At 34.7% G+C, this 12,669-nt stretch overlaps 1 protein-coding gene across 4 annotated transcripts in view; it reads right to left on the bottom strand.

Annotated features, from left to right (window-relative positions):
* Nucleotides 1-12,669, bottom strand: part of MTBP (MDM2 binding protein) — an 83,733-nt gene that overhangs the window by 47,515 nt on the left and 23,549 nt on the right. For all 4 annotated transcript variants that reach the window (XM_032858413.1, XM_032858412.1, XM_032858411.1 and 1 more), the window contains one exon: nucleotides 6,446-6,563. In XM_032858413.1, the coding sequence (XP_032714304.1) occupies nucleotides 6,446-6,563 (118 nt within the window). The remainder of the gene's footprint in view (nucleotides 1-6,445; nucleotides 6,564-12,669) is intronic.

A 12,669-nucleotide genomic window follows, 5' to 3' on the forward strand; every position in this document is an offset into this window, starting at 1 on the left:
ACTGTGTTAAAGAGACTCTCTTTTTCCCACTGGCACCTTTATTTCTATTTTTTCCACTGATACATGCATATTCTTAATTCAATACCATACTGTCTTGAATACTGTGGCTTTACAGTTGGGATGTGAATCAAGTACTTTAAGTTCCCCAAAGTTATTCTTCCTTTTCAAAATTGACCATTCCAGGTCCTTTGCAATTCCATATAAATTTAGCAGCAGTTTGTCAATTTCTATGTAAAGTCCTCTTGGGATTTTGTTAAAAATTGAATTAAATCTACGGGTAAATTTGGAGGGAAGTACCATCTTAATAATACTGAGTTTTCCGAATCACAAACATGGTGTTTCCCCACTTACTTATATCTTGTTTAATTGCTCTCAGTAAGTTTTACAGTTTTCAGTGTATAGATATTGCACTTCTTTTGTTAGATGTAGCCCTCAGTATTTTATTCATTAAGTTCTAGTCTAATTCCTTCCTTCTACTTAACTTGGAATTAGTCTTCTAGCTTCTTGAGGTTGATGTTTGGATAACTGATTTTAGGTCGTATCTTCCACGATAAGCATTTACAATCCTCTTAGTACTGCCTTAGATGCTCTCCATAATTTGAGAAGTTTTGGTTTTCTTTTCTTTTTTTTTTAAAGACTTTATTTATTTGATAGAGATCACAAGTAGGCAGAGAGGCAGGAGGGTGTGGGGTGGGGTGAGGGGAAGCAGGCTCCTTGCTGAGCAGAGAGCCAGATGTGGGGGCTAGATCCCAGGACCCTGAGATCATGACCTGAGCCGAAGAAAGGACTTAACCCACTTACACATCCAGGTGCCCTGGTTTTATTTTCAACTAAAAACATTTTCTAATTTCCCCTTTAGTTTCTCTTCTTTGACCTATGGGTTATTTAGGAGTGTGTTATTTAATTTAATTTCTAATAGTTAAAGTATTCCTCATATTTGTGTTGATGATTTCTAATTTAATTCTACTGTAATTGAAGAACACACTTTTAAATTTATTAGCCTCATTTAATGGCCTACGATATATATGGTCTATTCTCAAGAATGTTTCATATGTGCTTGAAGAGAACGAGGACGCTGCTGAATGGTGTGTTCAATAAAAGTACAGTAAAGTTGGTTGATAGTGTTCATTACTGAATTCCTACCACCTAGAAGAATGCCCTGAACCCAGCAGGCAAACTATAAATATTTGCTGATTAAAAGATTACTTTGTCTTGGCCACTGAAGTCTCTTTCAAAATCTTTACCTGAGTCCTTTACCTTTTCTCAAGGTGGAATTTATAGATCAGTTACACAGTGTCATAAAACCTTATTAGTTTCAGCTCACTATTTTGAAACATTGTTGTCACCCTGATTTGAGAATAAAGGTACATGCCTCATCAATTCAAAACATTCATTAGTCCTTATTAAGCTAGTCTCTTTAAAAATATTTTTATTAGAAGACTTGTCAGTCAACAAAACAGTAACTTTTTTCAAGAGTACCTTTAAAATATTTCTTTTCAGAGGCACCTGGGTGGCTCAGTGGGGAGCCTGCTTCCCCCTCTCTCTCTGCCTGCCTCTTTGCCTACTTGTGATCTCTTTCTCTCTGTCGAATAAATCAATAACATCCTTTAAAAATATATTTCCTTTCAAAAGAATTCCAATTTAAACAAAATGAGGCAAAAATAGGACTCAAGATTGTAACTATCACTGATGGTTTGCAGATGCATTGAGACTTGGGTGAAAATTCTGACTTCACCCTGTGATATTGGAGAAGTTGGTTGATTTCTCTATACTTTAGCTTATTCATTTGTAATGCACAGTTAGGCAAAGAGCAGCATCTAAATTTTTTGACAATTCTGTAAAACTTCTCTGTGAACATATGGTAAGCCAGGCACTTTTCATTATACAACTGGCTGTTCAGTACAAGTTTTAAATATAGAAGTCTTTCTTCAGAGTAATTGGGTTTAGCTCAGTTGCATTTGTTCACATAGTTCTTTTGCATTTTTCCTAGTATCATAATACTTTGAGTATCTCGCTGAAAATCACTGTTAAAAATCATTCTTTGGCTATGCTTAACTTAGGCATAATTCAAATGGCACATTGTTTTTCATTTTAGGTCAAGCCATCTGAAATTGCTGATACTTGACAATTTTGATATACAAATAAGCAATACCATATGTTTCAAACTATGTACGTATTTTATTTCATCAGAGATGATTTGTTAAATCTAAGGAACTGATAAAAATTGGGGCACAAATTTTGATTCACACCGCATGGATGGAATCCATTCAAAATCTTTTTACTTTTTCAGACAACAGTTATTACTACCTGGAAATATATATTTCATGTTTTACTTAACAACTATTTTGGAGAACCTACTAAGTATCTGGTACTGTTCCAGGCACTGAAAATAAAGAAATGAATAAAAATAAAAAAATTCCATCTTGTCTCTTCTCACTTTGAGTGAGAAAAAGACACTTAATATATTAGATAGTGATAAGTACTAAAGAGAAAAAATAAATCTGGGGAAATGGATATAATGTCAAGAGAAGAGTCTATTTGCAATTTTAGATGGGATGGCAAGTTAGGTCCTGAATGAGAAAATGTCCGGAGTAAAGGCCTATCAAAACTAAAAGACATAACCATATGGGTTTCTGAAAAAACCTAAAATCTAAACCCAATACCTCCACTGTCATGTAAGTTTCCTCAGGACATGGACTGTGTTCTATTTATTGCCCATCCAACATGTGTAACGGTGCCTGCTGTACTGTAGACACCTGATAAAAATATCTGTTGAAAAACTGAGTAATTAATGCAAAATAGTATTTATATAAATAAATACGTACAAGTGCTTACACACACATGCCCCAAATTGTTGTTTTTACCACAAATGTTAGCATAATAGTCTTTCCACATCTCACTTTTTTCAAGATACTATCTCTTGTGGATTTATAGTTGGTTGCTACTGAATACAATGTTATAATTCAGACTTCTAATGACTTCTTAATATCTATTTTCTATTACAGTTCAAATTCCAGGAAAGGACGAGCCAAGTCTATCTTGCTCATTACTAATCTCCATATTATTGTACCATGCCTGATACACAATATCTACTCAATCTCAAAAGAAAAAAATGAAGGAAAGGTATGACTGACTGAAGGAATGAATGAATGAGTAACAAGGTCATGAAGGACTAAAATGAGACAATAGTTTAAGGAAACAGTTTAAAGTTTAGTTTGGAGGACAGGGGACATGCAGGGCCAACAGGAGAGCACAGCTGGACACAATGCAGTAAGTTACAGGAAACAATGTTGATTTAAGAGGCTGATCTGAGAGTTGATATCTTATTTGGAATAGTGAGAGAGGCTATTGGTAGTGGCACTATGAATGGGATACGAGGTTTTCCCAAGTGAGAGCTATTAAACTTTATCCTCGCTAAAACTTGGCTCCTCTTTAACAAAAGGAGTTCTGTCAATGAGATAAATAAAGAATTTCCCCTACAGAAAGGGCTATGGGTAGAAAAGAACTTAATAATCAACTGTCCAATTTGATTGTTTCTACTTCTAAGATTAAATAAAAATACTGTAAAGTGTCAGCTTAATCAGCACTTAATGATAAAGCCTAATCAGTAATCAACAACTTGCCTTTGAAGATTATCATGTGATACATATCTTAATATTCAGAAGTTACCAATATTAAACTCCAAATTTCAAGAGGTGATAATTTAAAGAAATCAAATCAAGCCACACACTAAGGTAGTTTCTTAAAGTTGTAATAAAAATCATGAAAAAAAAAAAACCCACTTAAGAATAAATTTTAAATCAATAAATTATGTTAGAAAAAGTTACAAAGGCAAAATAAATAATGGGCTCTCCAGAATATACTGGACAGTATATTTAGTTTAGTTAGGAGATATTAATATTCCTATTAGTTTAGGACATATTAATATTTAGCTTAGGAGATACTAATATTCAATTCAAGCCTTAAACATGTGTAATGGTGAGAAATGGATAAATATTATCCTATGATTTCATGTAAAATAAGTGAAACTGGCTCTGCTGCCACCTAGCAAATCTATTTCTGATTTTGTTTTAGCATCTGCCAAAATCATCACATATAGATCTATTCCGTGGGAGGAGTTGAAAAGGGTCAAAGCTACATCTCTTTATGCACTAGCACAATGCAACAAACTATATTAACAATATCTGTTCCTCCAGGAAGCTGTTCTGAATTCTTGAGACTATGTTAGGTCATACACTCTGGAAGCACCCTCCACTTCACCTTCACAGTGTCCACTAAACAGATTCATAATGATTTTTCAAAGTGCTTTCATCACTTGACTATAAATTTCACAAAGAAAAGGGCTGTGCAAATACTTCAAGTGTAAGGACCCAGTTTGACTCCCCTTTATTTCCCACACTGTATCATGCAATAAATGGTATTTTGATGTTGATGTTAATGATTATAGCTATCTAGGGTCTTCGAACCACTATTTATTAAATCATTTCCTAACTTTTCTTCCACTTTTACCTTAAATTCAGGTATTTCTGAAGATCCTAGCCATGGTTCTCTTTTCTCGTCATGCTGTCTTTATGGTTTTGTCCAACCACTCCTAAGGCTTCAACTATTACCTATAGACAGTCATGGCAGGCTTTTACATTGGTGGCTTCTCAGTAATCACACCCTTGTCTAGTCACCTTCCCTTTGAATCTGGGCCATTCCTGTGAGTAGCTCTAAATAAAAGAATACAGCAGAAGTGACACTGGGCCAGTTCTGGGATTAAGCCTTAAAAGTCCTGACAGCTTGATTTTTGTATGTTTTGGAGTCTTAAGACACCATGTAAAAATTCCGGCTAACCTGCTAGAGATCACATGAAGAAACCATGGGGCAAGGGAAAAGGCTCTGAGACTACCTGGAGAAAGACAGTTGTCCCTGCATCCCAGCTAAGCCCAACTTGTGAACAATTCACAAGCTCAGTGCAGCCACATCAGCGACCACTGGTGAGAATGGAAGAACCGTCCAGCTGAACTGGGTCAAACTGCAAAACTGTGAGCAAATAAAAACATTTGTTCCTTGAAGCCACTTAGTCTTAAGCTGCTTTGTTATAAAATAGATAAAATAGCTAGTAAACTCAAAATCTAAATCTCTAGCCCTGACCACTCTCTGGGGATAATGGACCTAATTTCAAATTCTGAATTTAAATTTCCACATAGATATTATCTCCATTTCAAATTCAACATTTGCTAAAATGGATTTCAGTATCTCACCTATATAATACTGTGTAAGCTGCTGATTTTAAATTTGTATTCCTCAGGATTCTATGGCTCTGGAGTATTTCTAGAGATTTCTTCTAGAACAACGCAGGTGGACATGTTTTAATTTCAGTTCTTAGTCCCATCATATCATGGATGATGAAAACTAAGTACAAGCTCAATAATAATTTAAACAAATTATTGTCCAATAAAAAAAATACTTACATATAATTATGCAAAGTATGAAGAAACACTCTTTAGTTATATGACTTTGGGCAAGTAATAATATTTTGAGCTGTAATTACCTCATAAAATACTAAAGTTTGGATATAAATGATCTGATTTTACAACAGAAATTAAGATTTCATTTGTGTAATGACATTTTGAATGTAATAAATTACTAGAGGCAATACAGTACAGTACTTAAGAGCACAGGGCCTGGGTTCAAATCCTTGGAAAAGTTAGAGAGTTATTAACTGTTAGAGCCAGGATTTTAACCAAGATCCTGCCAATTAACAGCTCTGTAACTTCTTCAAGCTCCAATTTCCTAGTCTGTTAAATGGACATAAAAATAAGTTTATAGGACTAATAATTAAATGAGCCAATATTTCTAAAGTACACAGAACACTGCATAACATGTAACTGTTAAATAATTTCTAATTTCTCTAAAAAACTATAATCACAAGTTTGTTTTTTTATGTCCCGACCATATAATAAAACAACCACTTTTTCTTTTTTTACAAAAAGATTTTGTTTATTTGAGAGAGAAAAAGAGAGAAAGAGAAAGGTTGCTCATGGGCAGGGGGAGGGGCAAAGGGAGAAGCAGACTCCCTGCAGAGCAGGGATCCTGACTTAGGACTCTATCCCAGGACCCTGGGATCATGACCTAAGCCAAAGGCAGATGCTTAACTGACTGAGCGACCCAGGCACCCCTCACCACTTTATTTTCATCAATTTCATTCTTGAAAGGTTTCTAAGAAACCCATGTCCAATAAAATTAGCTATCTACTTAATCAAGACTTCTGCCTTTGGATTACTGATATTTTTTTTGACTAAATAAGGTAGCATACACTTTGATACTAACAGTAGGTTACTGAGATAATAAAAAATCTTAAAATGATGTGGGTTCTTTTTAATCAGTAGTAATAAATATAATTTTCTCATCAAGAATGTCACCTCCACTTCATAAACAACTTAAAGTATTTACTACTTACCACTGATTGTCTTGGGCTTTTTAGCTATATATTCTCTCCATTTTCTTGAACTGAGTTGGCTGGGAGGTGGAATAAGTATGTTACTAATAGTACACGGCAATACAAAAAGAGCACCAACCTGGATAAAACAGAATATGTTAAAAAATATATACATATATAAGTATACATATAAATATATATCACTAAAAGTGACTACACACTGAGATTAATTCTTAAATAGTGTCACCTGACAATTTTTCACTTGAATTTCACCTAACATGTACTTTGTAATGCTCTCTCACAAGGCCCCTGGAAAAACAAAAACAATACCTAAACTGTAAAAAAAAAATAAAAAACCAGACAAAGGTAGACAAACATAGGCTCCCTTTTCCATTAAGTTATAGATCTCTGAAAACCTTGTTATTCACAAAATTTTTTTTAAAATTTTATTTATTTATTTGACAGACGGAGATCACAAGCAGGCAGAGAGAGCGGAGGAACCAGGCTCCCTGCTGAGCAGAGAGCCCTATGCGGGGCCCGATCCCAGGACCCCGGGATCATGACCTGAGCCGAAGGCAGAGGCGTAACCCACTGAGCCACCCAGGCGCCTCATTATTCACAATTTTTGCTTCAAGTTCAGGTTGTGGTACATTTCTTTGTATATGTGCAAACCAGTGAGAGCCTGGGAAAGCCATCATCAAAAGATTTTGTCATACTTAGCCATAATTTTATAACCTTTTGTCTGGATAAATTATTGTTCTGGTTTCAAAATTACAATACATCTGTGGGTAATTTCAACGTCTATTCCCAGAAATCAGAGATTTAATCCTAATAAGGTATAAAATGCAAAGAAACCATGAATCATATGCCCGAAACCCTACAGCAGCTTCTGACTGATTTATGAGAAAACTCAGGTTATTCATCTTTGCCTTGCCAGGAATGGGCATACAGATGTTTATTAAATATTTGTTTTCCCAAAGCCAGCATATTGTATTTAGGCAAAATCTCAATTTGATTAAGTACTGAACAAAACGAACTACACTCTGAAAGCTACATTTGCCTGTTATTTTAGAACTGTAAGCTACAACAATCAGCAAATCCCAATAAATATTTTTTTAAACTGCAGGGAAATTTAAGTAAGATATCTTATAGATCTCAAATCTAATGAAAAATCACTTTTAATCAGCACTTGTAGACAAATGAGTCTCATGACATATATATGATACTAAGTCAATACTTTAATGTATTAGTTTTACTGCTATTTGTTATCTTATGCATTCTTAGATATACAAATAAGTATATTAGGAGCAAAAAGAAAAGGGAAGGGGCGCCTGGGTGGGTTAAAACCTCTGCCTTCGGCTCAGGTCATGATCCCAGGGTCCTGGGATCGAGTCCCGCATCAGGCTCTCTGCTCCGCAGGGAGCCTGCTTCCCCCTCTCTCTCTGCCTGCTGCTCTGCCTACTTGTGATCTCTCTCTCTCTCTGTGTCAAATAAATAAATAAAATATTTTTAAGAAATGTATTTTACATAATTATTAGACACTAAAAATAAAAAGTATTAGCAACAGAAAATAATTATTAAATATAAAAAGATCTATATTTAACTTTGAAACATGAAATCCTAGTTCTACATACTTGCATAAATGAAACAGGCAGTGCAAAATGCATAATGAAAATATTTTGCTCAAAGGATAGACAAAGTTGTGAGTATGCTAGATCAGGGCCCAGTTATAACTTAATTATATAATTATTATAGGTAAAGCTGAACAAATTAGAGATGCTAAATGCAATTCAATGCACGACTTAAAGCCTGATATTATAAATATTCCTACCCAGGCAAAGAAGTAGCCAAATGTTTGAGACAACTTATTCTTAAATAAACATTTGCTACAAATATGAAAATAAACATTTCTAAATCCCTAAAGTTATTATTTCCTACAAAATATATTTATGTCAATTGTTTATACTGTGTTATAATAAACTTAGATTCTGACAACTCATTCTCCCTCATGCACTAATCATTAGATATACTCTGAAACTTGAGGATGGTGCTTCTAGGTTATCATATTATCTCCAGAATTTAAAAACCAAATACTGTTTCAAAATCTTGATTCATTCTTTTCAGTAGGTACCACCTGAAGAAGCAGGCACTAAGGCAATCACGTTTCTAACCTTACAAATTCTCTTCTTAAAAAAATATTTTCTGGGGTATTTGGGTGGCTCGGTCGGTTAAGCATCCAACTCTTGATTTCGGCTCAGGTCATCATCTTAGGGTTTGGAGATCAAGCCCTGTATCGGGCTCCATGCTGGGTGTGGAGCCTGCTTAAGAATCTCTCTCTTCCTCTGTCCTCTGCCCCTCCTACCACTACCCACCCCCACCCCTGCTGGTCTCTCTCAAAAAATTTTTTAAAAATAAGTAAAACAAAATAAAAAATATTTCCTGGTCATACAATTAGTAGATATGATTCTTTAACAATCCTCTTATTTTTTTTCTAATCTAATAAGCGTCACTATAAAAGGTTTTTCTTTTTATTCTGGGGCTAATCAAACCTGTTTTTTTAAAGTCAGAAGTTGACTTAAGATCATATAGATCACTAAAATGTAAGTACTATGAAAGCTTCCTAAGGAGGGACCTGTCCATTTTATTCTCTCCAGTATCTGAAACAAGCCCCTGGCACACAGCAGGCAGTCTCTGCCCTAGACCCCCACACAAAATTGCTGAATAAATAAATGAAAACCAAGTTACAAAGCATTAGAATTATTTCAAAGAATGAGCATGCAAATCAAAACTACGTTTTTTTCAAAAATGTAAAAGACTAATTATGATCTAGTACAAAAAGAAAATACAGTGCTTCCCATCCAGATCTGTTAGCTAAATTATGTTTCCAAAAATCATCCCTTATGCTGCTTTAAAGTAGGAACATCTATACAAAGTTTCATCATTTATTTGTCCTTTACTGATAAAGAATACTCCAATTTTTTTTTTTAAGATTTTATTTATTTTAGAGAGAGAGAAGGGGAGAGAGCACACAAGCAGCGGTAGGATGCAGAGGGAGAGAGAGAGAATCCCGAGCAAACTCTGTGCTGAGCACGGAACCCAATGTGTGACTCGAAATCACAACCCTGAGATCATGACCTGAGCCAAAATCAAGAGTCGGACACTCAATGGATGAGCCACCCAGCCACCCCAAGAATACTCTAATGTTTTATAGTCATTGTCCAATAAATAAAAATGACAATAAATAAACTATGACAACAAATAAAATAAAAATGATAATCTAATATGCCAAATTTAAAACAAAACAAATGAAAATACAATAAATATCAATAGTTTAGTTTGCTTCTAATATTAGTGTTCCTTATCTTCAATAATGAGATGCATTAAGGATTATTTTATACCTGTATTAAACAAATTACAGGTATGTGTCTGATTTTTTTTTTAAGAGTTTATTCATTTATTTGACAGACAGAGATCACAAGTAGGCAGAGAAGCAGGCAGAGAGATAGAGGGAGGAAGCAGGCTCCCTGCTGAGCAGAGAGCCCGATGCGGGGCTCGATCCCAGGACCCTGAGATCATGACCTGAGCCGAAGGAGAGGCTTTAACCCACACAGGTGCCCCATGTGTCTGATTTTGATTTGAAAAATTACCTATAAAAGTAATTCCTAAAAATTTCATTTTATCTTCAAAATATCTAGAGGATACTTGGAGCTTTATACTTTTCAGGAAAATATTTCACATATGCCTGCCTATCATTTGGGCTAGATAAACTTCAAAGACACTAAAATTAGTTATCAATCATCATTTATAACATACTTGACAGTTTATAAAACATACTCCAATTTGGTTTTCACTGTAACTTTTGCAACAGGTAAAACAGGGATTATTACTTATAATTCACAATTTAAAAAGCTATAAGCCAGTGAATGGTAAAACTAGGATTTAAATCTAAGTTTTCTAAAGTACATTCATTCTTACTTGAGACTTTCTATTCTACTATACTCTTCTCCTTCCCTATTTGAAAACATAGGTGAAATGATTAACGATCAATGATATTCTCATTCTCCCCCCCAATTAGGTGAACTAGATGAGGTTACATGGAGAACTATTTAGTTAATTGGGTTAAAATAGGAACAGACTTTTTTTTTTGATTCTTTGTGCCTTTTTTTTTTCTTTCTTTTTTTTTTAACTATACAACTCTGCAAGATTTCTATGTGCATATTTTTATAGAGATATATAATCTTATTAATCTACTTAAAGTAAGTCCACCTGATCACTCTGAGTCTGCTTGTGTTCTTCATAGTTCCTTTGTTGCAGGGTGGGGAGTGTGAGGGGTGGGGGAGAGGGAGAGAGAATCATAAGCAGGCTCTACACGCGGTGCAGACCCCCACAGTGGGCTGGATCTCACGACCCTGAGATCATGACCTGAGCTAAAGCCAAGAGTCGGCTGCCTAACTGACTGAGCTACCCAGGCTCCCCTCTTCATAGTTCTTATTATTTTCTCTTTTTCCCACCAACGTGTAAGTTCTGTGAGGATAGTCTTCATTTGTGGAATCCATCACTGGATCCCTCATATCTAGCACAGTGTCTAGCACATAATAAGATACATGTTGTATGAATAAGAAAATATAAATTTTTAAAAATTTCACATTCTTTAGAGGTATTCTTTAGAGGATGAAAACACAGGCTAATATTATATTTCATCAAATAAACACTTAGGCACACTATTCAAAAACTTAATTTTATGGAAAAAGAGGCTAAAAGTCAAAACTTTAAGATTTATTTATTTGAGACAGAGAGAGAGAACATGCAAGGGAGGAGAGGCAAAGGGAGAGGGGGAAGAAAATATTAAGCAGGCTCCACACCCAGCATGGAACCCAACATGTGGCTTGATCACACAACCCTGAGATCATGACCTGAGCCAAAATCAAGACTCAGATGCTTAACCAAGAAAGTCAAAATTTTAAATTATCTATAGTCAAGCATCTTAAGGCTCAAATTGTATTTCCTTTACTGTATCAATTTTCTAAGGGAATTATAACCAGTATTTGACTATAGTGCCATGGGGAAACTATAATAATCATTTTCCTCCCTAAAGAATTGTTTAAAATAGTTTATTTGTTGTTAAAACAGTAAGATAATGTTAAGTAAATACTGCCCATGAATATTCTGTACATTAAAAACTGTTTTCATAGAAACACAGTAAACTGGGGTGCCTGGGTGGCTCAGTGGGTTAAAGCCTCTGCCTTTGACTCAGGTCATGATCTTGGGGTCCTGAGATCGAGCCCTGCCTCGGGCACTCTGCTCTGCGGGAGCCTGTTTCCTCCTCTCTCTCTGCCCGCCTCTCTGCCTACTTGTGATCTCTCTCTGTCAAATAAATAAATAAAATCTTAAAAAAAAAAAAGTGGGGTGCCTGGGTGGCTCAGTGGGTTAAAGCCTCTGCCTTCGGCTCAGGTCATGATCTCAGGGTCCTGGGATCAAGCCCCTCATTGGGCTCTCTGCTCAGCAGGGAGCCTGCTTCCTCCTCTCTCTCTCTGCCTGCCTCTCTGCCTACTTATAATCTCTGTCAAATAAATAAAAATAAAATCTTTAAAATTATATAATTAAAAAAATAAAAATAAAATTATATTATATATGATTTTAATTATATATTTAACATATTAAATATATTTACATATTTAATATGTTATTCTATTTAATATAAATAACATAAATATAATATATAAAATATTTATATTTATATTTATATATGAATATAAATAACATATTTAATATATTATTATAAATATATATTTATATATATTTAATATGTTAAATATATAAAAATATATAAATGTAAAAATATAATTTTAAATTATATATATATGTAATCTAGTAAAGTCAAGTATAGTAGTATATTTAGTCAAGTATATATATATATATATATTTTTTTTTAAAGATTTTATTTATTTATTTGAGAGAGAATGAGTGAGAGAGAGCATGAGAGAGGAGAAGGTCAGAGGGAAAAGCAGACTCCCCAAGGAGCTGGAAGCCTGATGTGGGACTCGATCCTAGAAGTCTGGGATCATGACCTGAGCTGAAGGCAGTTGCTCAACCAACTGAGCCACCCAGGCACCCTAGTCAAGTATATTTATATATATATATATATATATATAAAATTACTGAAATAGCCACAAATCTCATAAACACCACCAGAATGAAGAAAGACAAACGGAGTGATGCCTGGGTGGCTCAGTCAGTTAAGCGCC

This window comes from Lontra canadensis, unplaced genomic scaffold (assembly GCF_010015895.1).
Source record: "Lontra canadensis isolate GAN:19392208 unplaced genomic scaffold, GSC_riverotter_1.0 scaffold15, whole genome shotgun sequence".
Classification (NCBI taxonomy): Eukaryota; Metazoa; Chordata; class Mammalia; order Carnivora; family Mustelidae; genus Lontra; species Lontra canadensis.